Consider the following 13,882-nt stretch of genomic DNA (forward strand, 5'->3'; position numbering starts at 1 on the left):
AAGTCTTAGCTTGAAATATAAAGAAGCTATGACATAACTAATGAAATATTAACATTTGTCTGATCATGCATACAGAACATGACTGTGTCTCTAAAACAACCTCTTTCCAAGGCTCAAGCTTTGTGTATACACCGTGAGTGTGTAGCTCTGCTTGTATGTATGCACCTATTGTCTGATATCACTTTAATCACAATGGTTATTGATCACTCCTCAGAAACGTTTCTAATTATTTTATTGCAGATGAACATGAGGCAGATGAGAAGAAGGGGAAATTGTATAAGCCATCTTCACGGTTTTCTGAGCCCAAACCTCAACCAGCACCTATTGAGCGACCACCCCCTCAGATTTTACCAATGGAACCTAAAAAACCAGTAAGAGAAAATTATACTTGATACTTTAAAGACTGTTTGAAGGTTATTTCAGCATTTTTGAGGGGAGAAAACACACACAAAACCCCCCCCACATATTATGTGCCATTATTGGTGGTCTCTAACTCTTGCTTTATATGAGGATTTCACTCTTCCTTCTTACTGTCTAGTTTACAAATATCTGATGTCAGCCCTACATTTTGTCACTGTGTGAGAGATAGACTGCTTCTAGTCTAGGCATTGAGTTGTTGCAATGAGAGATTATATTTTACACTATTAAGTAGTATGTAACTATATGTTAGATATAATGTAACTATAAACTGCATTAGACGTATTTCTCTAATATGTACTTAGTGCTTAGATCAAATCCATTTTGGCTAATAGTGGAGAGCAGTAACAAAATTTTTTTGTACAGAGTGCTTTCTCTGTGGGATTATCAGATGATCTTAGTGCATCTTGAATCTTCAATGATAACGGACTGTACCTGGATAGAGATAAGCAAATTTCCCAAAACTGGTTTCTGGTCAGTTTCTATTGATATGATTTGATTCAGTCCAAATAAATGGAGCACGTAGTGTCTCCTTATCACTACTGCGAAGAACAGCTCTGCTTGTTCTCTGCCCTTATTATACACAGATTCATCTAGCCCAGCCTACAACCCTTCATTGTTTATCCAGAAAAAGGCAACAAAAAGAACCCCTCCCCCCTTGATGCCATTGATGCCCCATGTCGGGTGTGGAGGATTTCATTCTGATTCCAGATCTATCTGTATTAAACACTGGATCAACTTATCCTCTCCAAAATCTGATCTCCATAACCTTATACCTATAGCTTCTTTTTAAGAAAGGCATTTGTGCTTACACAATGAATCCACCATCACAATATCCTGTGGCAGTGTATTCCACAGCCGTACTGCTGAACCATTTGTGATGGTTAAATGTTCATTCTTTTAGCTGTCGAGGATCCTTTTTGTTACTGTTCCAGGTCTAGGTGTAAAAGGATCATTAGAAAGGTCTTTTTACTGTCTACAGGTTATGTCATGTTGAACGTGTAGTCTTCTCCTCCAACAGCATGCTAACAAGCAGGAGTAGCTAAGCAGGATAATGCATAGAATAGGACAAGTGTATAATGGGGTCTAGTGAGTCGTTCTAAGTGGTGACCGCCAACTAACTCTTGTATGCACATGCATAAAGACTGGACTCCAAAACATAGAGCAGGGATTTCAATCTAAAGGATTTGATCAGTCTGCTCTTACTCTATAACATATTGTTGGTAGTTCATACATGTTTTAGGTAACTGTTCCCATCAAAGATTCAGACTCTAAATGTACCCTAGTTATCTGCAGTGTGTGACCATTCTTTCTACTGCAAATAATCTGAGTGGATGGAATCCCAAACTCTAAAATTATGTTTTTATTTTTTTACTAGCCTTTAAAGAAAGGAGAGAAGGAGAAGAAGAAAAGTAATTTGGAGCTTTTCAAAGAAGAACTCAAGCAGTAAGTACATTTTTGTTACTAATATACAGTGAAATTTATTCGGGCTCCAGATAAACCAGCACAGGTTACCAAGGGTAGAATAATATGTACATTTCTATAAGGTTGGTTTCCTTGTGTAATTGCTGTTGATAACACGGTTTGTAGTGTCATTGGACGTGTGAGTTATGCACGCAGCTGGACACTTGCCTATCTGTCTATAATTTATATATATTGTTTCTTCACATTTATTTATTTTTAAATACATTTGAAAACCATGGTATTGGTATTGTTCAGGGTTAACAGGAGGAAATGTACAAGAAATTCTCCACTTCTGCCATTCTAGATTTAACATTAATTTAAGAGCCTTACACCTTTTATAAAAAAAAAAAATAATAATAAAAAAAAAAGCTGCAGGAAAATCTGCGGCGGCAACGCATCGCTGTTCTTTCGGCAGCCTTTTAGACAGAAAGTTCGCTGAGTTTCTCTCAGCAGACTTTCTGTTACAATTATACCTATGGGGAAACCACCGGTGTTTCCATAGGTAAAACTGACATGCTGCAATTTCAAAAACCACACTGGCTTTGGAAATCGTAGCGTGTCCGTACCGCGGTTTTTACAGCAGAGTGGGCATGAGATTCACTAGATACTATCCACTTTGCCCTTACTGTGAATTTGCGGGGAAAATCGCGGTGTCACAAAATCTTCCTCAAAAAATACCTCCCATTCATTTCAATGGCAGTAGCAGATTTTTTTCCCCTCTAACTAACTGATATTTTGTCAGCTAGAGTGGGGAAAAAAAGGGGTATGGCCTATCTTCAGCCAGATTCTGTCTTGGAACACAATGGGAGGGTGGAAAAACTTGATGTGGTTTTTTGCACAAAAGCTTTAAAAAAAAAAACAAAAAAAAACAAACAGCTTTTAAAAAAAATAAATATATATATATATATATATATATATATATATATATATATATATATATATATTTCCAGATCCATAGTGTTCTGAAGTAGAAAAAAAAAATCATAATTCTTGAAGCAGATTTTTTTTTTTGCCTGTAAAAAATGTGTGAACATATACTGAAAGGATATTATTGTTCTTCTTACTTGGTTTGTTCTTCTTTTTAGGATACAGGAAGAGAGGGACGAAAGGCACAAAACAAAAGGCAGAATGAGCAGATTTGAGCCTCCACAAACAGATGGTGAAGGACAAAGACGGCCAAGTAAGTTATGTTTTAAAATTGTTGCTTTTCCAAGTCAGATTTTTAAGAATATGTTGAGATTTTTTTTGTAGCAATATGGATTTGGCTCGTAGATTACAAATAAGTAATTTGTAGAATATTGAATATGTTTTTACCACATATCAGGGCTGTCTAGAATGCTAGAAAATAACAGGTTGTTGACTAAATGCAGTGTTTGCAGTATGGAGGAGCTTTACAATGACCTTTGGTGACATCATCCTCAGGCTAAGGTTCTGGAAGATCCGTTAGCCCTCAGTGTGTAGAAGAAGCCAGAAATCGACATGGATACAAGTCCTAGATGTGGGTTACGGCATCGACAATAGCAGATTTTGAATAGACTTTGGCTATGTTGCATAACTGGTTAAAGGGGCTCTATCACTGGGAAAAGTCGTGTTTAACTAATCACATCCTTGCATAGGCTTTAGAAAGTCTATTTCACACCTACCTTTAGTATGTAGATTGCCTTAGTGGTTTCTGAATAAGTCTGTTTTTATTCATATGCTAATTAGACTGTTGCACGATACATCGTGCACTCCTCTCCTGTTGTTTCCTATGGAAGACTGCTGCTGATGATATCTCAGCTTCCTGTTTGCCTCACACACATAGGAGATAATAGGAGAGAGGAGGCTGCTGGGAACTTCCTGTACTGGCTGAAAGCTCATTAGCATATTAATAAAAATGGACTTATTCAGACACCACTGAGGCAATTTACATACTAAAGGTAGGAGTGAAGTAGCATTTCTAAAGCCTATGCAAGCATGTGATTTGATAAAAATGACTTTTCCCAGTGATAGAGCCCCTTTAAGAAAAAATACACTTGAGCAAGTTTTTAACAGGCATGACGGTAAAGGCAGGTTTGTGGGTTAATGTCAGGGAAAGGTGATTCCATTTCTTAATAGTTTATATATATTTTGGTAAGGTCACTCCAGTTGTATATTTGCTATATGTAATGTTAAATAGTCAAGATAAAAACAATTTACCTGCTGCATTTTTTTCATATTTCAGTGGATCCTCAGTCAAGAAGAAGCAGAGCTTCTGGTGGTACCACTTTTATTTTAATTATTATATGCCAATCCCTATAGAATTCTTGATTATTAACTTTTTTTTACTCTCTTGCTCAGCTCTTGATGACTATGCCCCTGGATCACACGATGTTGGAGATCCGAGCACAACTAATCTGTATCTAGGAAACATCAACCCTCAGGTAACACCAGTGTGTTCTATGAGAGCATTTTTTTTCTTTCTTTTCATTCATTAAAGGGGTATTTCCATGTACATAATTATTTTTATATTTGTAGATAATCAAAAGTTAAACATTTTTGCAAATATAAGTAATTAAACATTTTGCAGAGTTTTAAAGATTTTCTCTTATTATCTTGTGGTCACAGTCTTTTTGTCTTGATCGGTTGCCAGTGGATACGACCATGAATGCAGAAACTTTTTAAGGTCAAAAAATCAGCCATGATTTCCGTATTGTGACCGGGATATCGTCTGATACATGTAGTGTCCCTGCCTGATACCCGGCTACAATAAGAAAATCATAGCTGGGTTCCTGACAAGTCCCAGACCATAGAAAGTTTCTGCATTAGTGGTCGTATCCATTGGCAATCGATCAAGATAAGACTGTCACCACTAAGAAAGTTAGAGAAAATTTTTAAAACTTTGCAGAATTTTTAATTACTTATATTTGCAAAAATGTTTAACTTTAAATTATCTATAAGTATAGATATGCACACACAAAAAAAAAAGCAGGGCACTCACCGGGGTGCTTCATTTAAAAATGTGATCCTTTATTTCATCCTTCTTAAAACACTTTGCACAGGAAGAGAGGGGAAGCAACAATTTCAAGCTACGTCCGTTTCATGCACTCAGCACTTAGTTTAAGTACAGCCCCATGGCAGGTTGCATAAAGAATGCCATTCACAGGAATTGGCATCTTATTGAGAATGACCCTTTGTTAGACGCAAGAGCAACGAATCGCCCCTTAGTGACTTTTAAAAAAATGTAAGGCAATAAAAGATGATCTCTTGTCCAGCCGATTCACACCAAAAAAAGAGACATGGTTGGAAAAAGAAGTACCAAAAGGCAATTATCGCTGCAGGAACAATCCCTACTGTGTGTATAAAAGCCAAGCCAAATGGGTCAGTCTAGGAGGAATCGATTACTCTATAAACCACGGCCGCAAACTAGCGCGTGGGAGCGTGTACGGCCCGCAAAGGCTCCCGCGGTGTAGGCGTGCCACATCACACGGCACGTTACACCGTGTGAACCCTCCCTAAGGGGGTTTGTTCACCTTTTTAAAAATTAGATGGCTTGACCTTACGGACCATCAATTTTTAGTTCAGTAGATTGACTCCTGGAAAATATTACAAATCAGCGGATCCTGGAGCGTGTAGCTCCCAGCATTTGACTACCTTCCGGTATTGTGCTGCTAACTTGTTACACTTCAAATAGTGGAGGTTATGGGTACTGCAGCAGTGTATAATTCAACTTGTGGGACACACATGGCTACAGCTACTAACACTTTTATTGAAGGCTCCCAGGCATGTCATTACCGTAGTTCTATTGGATTTTACTATACACTTCAATACATTAGTATTGCAGTGTATTGTATGAGAAATCAGACCTTCTAGGGTTCAAGGTCTCTATAGGTCTGAAAGTAAAAAGATATTAAAATATACAAAAATTCAATTTCTCACCGTCCATAGATTACAGAAGATTAAACAATAATAAACATAAATACTTCAGGTATCCATGTGCTTAAAAATGCTGAAACTATCAATATATATAAATATTTATCACATTCAGTGAACATCATAGCGGAAGAGAACATCAAAATGGCCAAATGCCTCTTTTTGTTTTGTTTTGTTTTTTTAAAAAAAACAAAATTTAAAAAAATAAAATATTGAATAGAATGTGATCAAAGCATCAGACCTTACTCCAAATTGTATCAATAAGATCTACGTGTTGCCGCACATAATAAAGATGCCTTACCCAGCGCCTTGCATGGAAATATGATAAAGTTACAGGTGTCAGAAAATGGCGACACAGTTTTTTTTTTTTGTTTTTGTTTTCTGTTTTGCAAAGATTTTCATTTTTTTAAAGGTATCAAAACATTACAATTACTTTATAAAACTGGTATTGCTGTGATTCTGACCCACAGAATACAGGTAACCTCATTTGTACCACATAGTGAATGCCGTGAAAGAAATTGGCGTAAATTGAATCCCCCCCCCCCTTCCAATTCCACCTCATTCAGAATTTTTTTCTTTACAGGTTCCCGGTACATTGTACAGGGTATTGAACCGTGCCATTACAAATTGCAATTTGGCTTGCAAACAATAAGCCATCATGTGGTCCCAAAAAAATAAATAAATAATTAAAAGACTCTTGGAAGGTGGGGAGGAAAAAATGATGCGCAAAAAAAAAGGCTCGGTTATTAATGGGTTTAAAGTTTTTATCCCCTCTTTGTTCCAACTGACGAGAGAATGCAGTGCAAACTTCAACCATGTTATAGAGCAGAAGGAGCTGAGCACGTTGCTATATATTTTTTGTGGATTGAGTCAGTATAGCTTGTATTCGTTTTACATTTTCTTCATTTATCTCTTTCTGTGCTTGGAGACCATCATCTAGACATGAGGACTATCAGACACAGTCACACAGAATGTCATGATGGTTTCTAGGCATAGAAAAAGCAAGTTGTAAATTCATAATGGCAGCATATACTGAATCTTTTCCACCAATGAGTTTGCTAAGCTCCTCCTGCTCTATAACATGCTCTATTTGTAATAAAGTGGTAATAAAAAAAAGTGTGAAAATTCCCCAGGATTTTTATGTTAAGAAATTAAGCCAGCTGTAAAAACCTATGCCAGTGCTTGGAATCCTCTGTATAATAAAGTGTGTTTATTGACATTCAATAACTTTTCCAGATGAATGAGGAGATGCTGTGCCAGGAGTTCGGGAGGTTTGGCCCACTGGCTAGTGTTAAGATCATGTGGCCAAGAACAGATGAGGAGCGAGCACGAGAAAGGAACTGTGGCTTTGTTGCTTTCATGAACAGACGAGATGCTGAAAGAGCACTGAAAAACTTGAATGGTAACACTTGTAGTGCACGGACATTGTGTACTGATGTTGAGTTTTATGTATCCCAGTTTACAGTGTGTATGTGTATACTATATAATAATGGAATTGGGCACTGTTTCCTAATGTATTTTATCTCCCAAATTTTTAAATGGAACTTTGTGTACTTGAGTTTCTGTACTGAGTGCAGAAACAGGCTGTGCCAGCTGGGTATTGGGGCAGGCTGTGTCCACTGGATGTAGTAAGGTTCATTGCCTCGTCATGGTAAATGCCTGTCTGTAACTGGCACAGGAAAGAGACTCAAAGTTCACACTTGTGCTCGGGTGTCTGGTCTATGCATCCGCTTGTGGAACCAAAAAAAACGGAAACCCAATACGCTTAAATAGCGGTTACTTGCGGAAGCTAGGCTATAGATTATAATGGAGTCCACCAGATTTGTGCCCAAAAAAATATGGAGAGCAAAGTCCTGCTTGTGGGACTTCTCCGCATTTTCCCAGCAGTTTTGGGGACTGAATCACCAAACAGAACCCAAGCACTAGTGTGAACCCAGCTTGAGTCGTCTGACTGCATGTGTTTTTACCCTGGGTTAAGGATAGTGAGCATCAAGAATGCCGCACCCCACTGATATAGATAATTAAATAAAAGAATAGAAAATAAACAAATACCATAATAAAGAAGATTTACAATTGGGGGAGCCCATTAATGATGTCTTTGTTTCTTGGTGTGTCTGTATACAAATTCTAATGGACACCAAACAAGAAGCATTTTAACCCCACAATACAGTATGGAATTTTTATTTATATATAGCTGTATATACATATTACAAGTAATACTAACAATATGTTCCATTTACACAGTGTTTACCCTAGAATGCGTATTGGGGGCCTTTTAGGCCCCCATGCTTACTTTTTTGCTATTATCTGCAAAATTACTTAAGTTAGAATTTTGAAACTCCAGGTAATCCTCAAGTATGTCGTTTTTGGTAATATCCAGTTGTTCATATAATTTTTTTCATAGGCATTTCGGTGTAACAATGCTTTTTTGGTGAAAACCACATCTGTACGTGTTGGGGGCCTTTTAGGCCCCCATGTATATTTTATCATTTTCTCAGTAGTGTTTGTGTCTCAAGTTACTTTATTTGTACTCAGTAATGCTGGTGGGAGGGCCAGGGTGTGGATAATGCCATATGAGGATGTCATGTGATTTTGGGAGGGAGTGGTAAGGCCATACATTGGACTTTTACTGCTGGCAGGAAGTCAAAAATCGTATGATGTTCCTATACGAGAATTATTTCTGGACCCACTTTCTGATCCACACTATAAGGTGACAATGTCAGTGGACAGATATGAGGAAATTAGAAGACATATTCGATTTGATGATAAGCGAACACGTGCATTGAGGTTTGAAACAGACAAATTAGCCCCTATCAGTTATATTTGGAACATATTTATCAAAAATTGCACCAAACTTTACAATCCTAGTGCTAATGTTACAGTAGATGAGCAACTTGAGAGGACTCGTTCAGAGGACGCTGCAAGTTCATACAATACATGCCCAGCAAGCCAGCCAAATATGGAATCAAAATCTTCTGGATGTGTGATTCGGCATGTTATTATGGCATAAATGGCGTAATCTACTGTGGCACCAGCACAGAAGGATCTGGGGTCTGAAATTGTCAAAACTCTTGCTGTTCCAATATTCAGTTCAGGTAGAAACATTACCATGGACAATTATTTCACCAATGTTGAACTAGGCAATTTTCTGCTTCAAAAAGATATTACACTTGTTGGTACTATCAAGGCAAACCGCCGAGAAATTCCAGAAGCACTGAAACACAATCGTCAGCGAGCACTTTATGAGAGTGTCTTTGGATTCAATAACAAAGCGACTTTGGTATCTTACAAAGCAAAGAAGGAGAAATCAGTGATTTTACTCAGTACCATGCATCACAATTGCAGTATTGACAGCAATGACAGAAAATTAAAGCCAGAAATCATCCTGTATTACAATAAAACTAAAGGAGGTGTAGACAAAATGGATGAGATGGTGGGAGAATATTCATGCAAGAGGCAAACAAAACGATGACCTGTAGTACTTTTTTCAAATATGCTTGATGTAGCAGCCCTGAATTCATTCATCATTTATACAGAAAATCATCCAGAATTCCATGCACGGAGGAAGGACAGGAGACGCCTATTTTTGAAGGACCTTTGTCATGAGCTTGTAATGCCTCACATGATACAGCGAAGTGACGTGAAAGGCTTGATAAAGCAAACTAAAGAAGCAATGAAACGGTGTGGCGTACAGTTTCAGATGATTCCAGGGCCAGGAGAAAGAAAAAGAAAACGCTGTTTCATGTGTCCAAGAAACGTAGAAAGGAAAACTGAGAGATTTTGTTCAATTTGTAAGGAAAATGTCTGCAAAGAACATTCTTCCGAAAAAATAACTTGTCAAAATTGTTTGGAAGACTAATAGAATAGAAAAGAAACATAATAGAAATGTAGCTGCAGCTAGTTTGGTATAGAATTCTATGCGTTTTTTTGTGCGTTTTTTCATATGTTTGTGAGAAATTTGGAAAAAAATAATTTTTTTGGTTTTATTTGTGAAAAATTAGTAAAATTTTGTTTACTAGTCATATTTTATTTAGCAGTTTTAAAATAAACTTGTAGAAGTTTTATATAAGTGTGTTTTTCCATGTGATTCGCATGGGGGCCTAAAAGGCCCCCAACACGTTAATATGAAGATTTCTGATGTCACGCATTCTAGGGTTAAAATGACCCATTGAATAGTTATAGCATTTACTTACGTAATACTGCGCCACCTGGTGCTGATGTTGTATAACACTTTTTTTCCCCTCCTCCTTTCTAAATATGATCAATCATTACAAGCTTACTCTATCAAATGTATATTAGGTATATATTAATTATTACCATGAGTATTGAAGGCCCAACCCCTTGTAACATCATTTGAGAACTTTTGGTAGGAAATCCCTTAGTTAAGTATACTAGTTTTTTTGTGTTTTTCTTTCTAATTTACAGGTAAAATGGTTATGTCCTTTGAGATGAAGCTAGGGTGGGGAAAAGCAGTGCCTATCCCGCCACACCCAATATATATACCCCCGTCTATGATGGAGCACACCCTTCCACCCCCTCCATCTGGTCTGCCTTTTAATGCCCAGCCTAGAGAACGTCTCAAGAATCCTAATGCTCCCATGTTACCACCGCCGAAAAATAAAGAGGATTTTGAGAAGGTAATTGGCTTAAAAGAGTTTGCCTCACAATCGCAGGTGTTTTATAGTTTACACATTTAATATAATATCATATAGCCCTTCTGCTCAGCTGTTCCAAGTATATACACACACGTGCCGACCTATAGTTCATACAGGTTAGTACATCTTCCACAGTAGTTTCCCACCCTTGCTTTTACATCTGTAGTTCCTCTTATAATGTGAAAATATATTTACATCAGGTTTTTGTAGCCTGGATAATGTATAGTCCCATAGCTTGTTTGGGGAAATTGTGTAAACCTTTGTAGAAAATATGTGAAATCTGGGACATACAGGGCTTGGTTAAAATATTCTGTAGTTTTTAGTATTGCTGTTTTTTTTGTAGAATTTTAACTTTTTGGTTTTACTTTATTCTTTAACTAATTTTATCTATTATCTGCCTTCATTAGTATATAGAATATTTCCTAAACTTTTATAGGAGGCAAATGTCTGAAATTCCAGCTTCCTGGCATTAGTAGTAGGTTGGCAATACTACTTTTGACCAAATGTTGCTGTACTCAACTGTGGTCTCTTAAAAGCTATGTATACAGGTATATTAGGGCTGGGAGATTTAATGGAAACATAACCAAAGCTGAAGATCAGCCTGGATGACCGATTTGATTTGGTCCACGTTGGTTATTTCGATTTGGTCATTATCAATAACCAAATATTTGTGAGGTTCCCAGGTTTGCAGGAACCTGAAACTGCTGCTATTATAATCTGGGGTCTTTTCAGACCCAGAGGAGGTGATCAAAAATAAAAAACTTTTCTTGCCTTTCTTGTGCTCCAGCATGACTCCCTACCGTCTCCTAGTTATCTTACTGTCGGGACCGAATAACAGGCCTCAGTGGGTTACATGAAGTTGTGACTCTTGCATCTATGTGTCACAACACCATGTGACTGCTGAGGCCCAATCATAGGCCTCAACAGTCTCTAACGTAACAAAGGAGAGCCTGAGGCACTAGAGAGTTGTGCCGGAGCCCAGGAGCGGTGAGTTAGGGTAAGTTCACACAGGGTTTTTTTGGTCAGGATTTTGAGGCCGTATCTGCCTCAAAATCCTGACTAAAAAGACGGCAGTTCTTTTTTCCGGGAGCCGGTTTGTTCCGGCTCCTGGAAAAAGAAGCGAGATGCTCATTCTTTCCGGCAGATTTGCCTCGCGACATCCGCCTGAAGACACTCCCTCCCGACTAAGTCCATTCATTTGGGCCTAGTCCGGAACAGAGTGCGTGACTGGATGCTGCTGCCTCCGCCTCAGGTTTCGGTCCAAAAAAACCCTGTGTGAACTCACCCTAACACTATTTTTCATGATCACCTTCCCTGGATCAAGACTTATTGCACTCTAGGTTCTGAAGAGACCCCCAGAGTATAAATAGCAGTTGCGGTTCGATGGTGATCAGGCCAAACGAAACAGCGGGACAAATCTGGCGATGTTTGCCCAACACAAATTCATACTTTAAATGGAGCATGGCCTAAAAAAAATCGCCATTAATCATAATTTAGGTAAAATGCCTGATTAATCGCAATTTTGATTTAGGTCAAGATCGCCCAGCCCTAATTTATATCCTTATATAATGGATCCAGTGCATCTACAGTGAAAAAGAAGCAACTTTGTGAATAGTCTCTAATTAAAAATTTCCCAGAGCTATGTGTCTCCATGGTAAACAATGAAGGAACAGTCTAATTTTGCAGTTATACTTCATTTCTATCTGTCCTCACATTCCTCCTAATATACCAAATGTATGTTGGGAAAAATGTAATGGAGTATGACTGCAGAATCTGACTACTCGGGGTTTGTTGGTGGTTTTTTACCATGGAGACAGGCATAAAACAAGCTTTTTTTTTTTTTTTTTTTTTTTTTTTCTTTTTTCTTTTTTTTTCTTTTCCATTTTACATGCATTGGAGCCATTTAGTTATGGGAGTGTACATAGCCTTTAACATGTACACTAGTTCCATTGAACCAATTTTTGTCTTTGAACCAATTTTTTTGCCATCTAACCAAGCTCTGTATGTAACGTTTTCCTTTTATTTTGTATTTTCTATTAAAACTGAGGATTTAGTCTAGAAATAAGCAGCTTGATTTGCTGTATTCTTTAACCCTGCGATAGTCTATAGGCCTCTGCACAGTATTTGTAATCCTTTCCCTTATAATTTCCAGTGTAGTACCTATTTACTGCTGTAATGTTGTGTCAGGGCTTTCCATCTATCCCCCCACTTCATAGGCACTTTGTTGTATCTTGTTAGGTGTGACTCTCACAAAGTGCCTGCAGAAAGTTGTGCTAGATTTTTAGTGTTTTTAAAATGAATATGTATATTTTTTTGCTTGTTATTTGTTAACAATACTCACATATTCTATGTTTATTATCTGATGTGACTTCATATACAGACTCTGTCGCAAGCCATAGTCAAAGTGGTTATCCCAACAGAAAGGTACATTTTTTTTCTTTATTATTACTCATATGACCTAGAAAATACCCCCTTCAGAGCTACAAAGAATTGGTTGGCTGTCTTGAGGAGCTGACTGGAGCTTCACTGAGCAACAAGTTCTTATTGATGTGTATTATGTATATTTTCTAGCAAGTTTTCAAAGGTTTCTGGTATCAAGTTTTGTACTAAGTGTCAAGTACTGACCTTCATCCATCTTATCTTTATTGGCAGAACACTGAAGGTAACATCTCTGTTATACAGCTGGTGAGAGATAAAACAGGCTCACACTATTGACCCCATAACACAGGATAGTAGATAATGAATGAGGCCCACTAAGCTTTCCACATGAATGGAGTGATGGTGCTTGTGTGTAACCATCTTTCTTTTCACTTCTGTGGAACTTCTAGAATGACGATCCTTCTGTCTTGATGGAAGTAAATAGAGCAGTAGTCCCTAAGGCTACCCCACTACTTCTACATTCACGTTACTTTTGGTGACTGCCTAGAATAAATGGAGCATGTGGATGATGCTTAAGGGAGTAAGTGTCATTAGTGGTAAAAAAAAAAATTCCTTTAAAGGAGTTGTCATTAAAGACACTTATCCAATATTCACAGGTTAGGGGTTAAAGTGGTTTTATGGGGAAAAAGTTTTTTGTTTTTTTAAGTAAATCTTAGTGCTATTAATGGGTTAATAATGCTCCCACATACCTTTAGCAGTGTTTTGAGTGGTTTGTGGGTGTCTCTGGGAGCTCCTGGTATCATCTGCATTTGTTTACCTGGTTCTGCTTCCTGCTATGTAACTTCTACCCTAGCTACCTCTCACCCCCCCCCCCTCTCCCTCCTTCTCTCTTTAACTATCCTGCTCACAGCTACTATCCATTGCCTATCTACTTATCTCTACCCCTTACCCCGTTATGTACTTGCCTCTCTTCCTTCCAGTCTTCCTCCTTCTTTTCTGACTGCCAGCACATGCTATAGACCCAGCGCTGCTCTGTAGCTGACGATCCACCTCTACTGCACAGGTCTGTGATGCTG

The 13,882-nt window shown here is 37.9% G+C and overlaps 1 protein-coding gene across 2 annotated transcripts in view; it reads left to right on the forward strand.

Moving 5' to 3' along the window:
• U2SURP (U2 snRNP associated SURP domain containing) overlaps positions 1-13,882 on the forward strand; it is a 60,218-nt gene that overhangs the window by 12,678 nt on the left and 33,658 nt on the right. For both annotated transcript variants that reach the window (XM_075268840.1, XM_075268841.1), the window contains exons 4-11: positions 241-371; positions 1,796-1,863; positions 2,967-3,061; positions 4,085-4,117; positions 4,201-4,283; positions 7,009-7,174; positions 10,198-10,409; positions 12,808-12,851. In XM_075268840.1, the coding sequence (XP_075124941.1) occupies positions 241-371; positions 1,796-1,863; positions 2,967-3,061; positions 4,085-4,117; positions 4,201-4,283; positions 7,009-7,174; positions 10,198-10,409; positions 12,808-12,851 (832 nt within the window). The remainder of the gene's footprint in view (positions 1-240; positions 372-1,795; positions 1,864-2,966; positions 3,062-4,084; positions 4,118-4,200; positions 4,284-7,008; positions 7,175-10,197; positions 10,410-12,807; positions 12,852-13,882) is intronic.

The sequence above is a fragment of the Leptodactylus fuscus genome, chromosome 3 (genome assembly GCF_031893055.1).
Source record: "Leptodactylus fuscus isolate aLepFus1 chromosome 3, aLepFus1.hap2, whole genome shotgun sequence".
Taxonomy (NCBI): Eukaryota; Metazoa; Chordata; class Amphibia; order Anura; family Leptodactylidae; genus Leptodactylus; species Leptodactylus fuscus.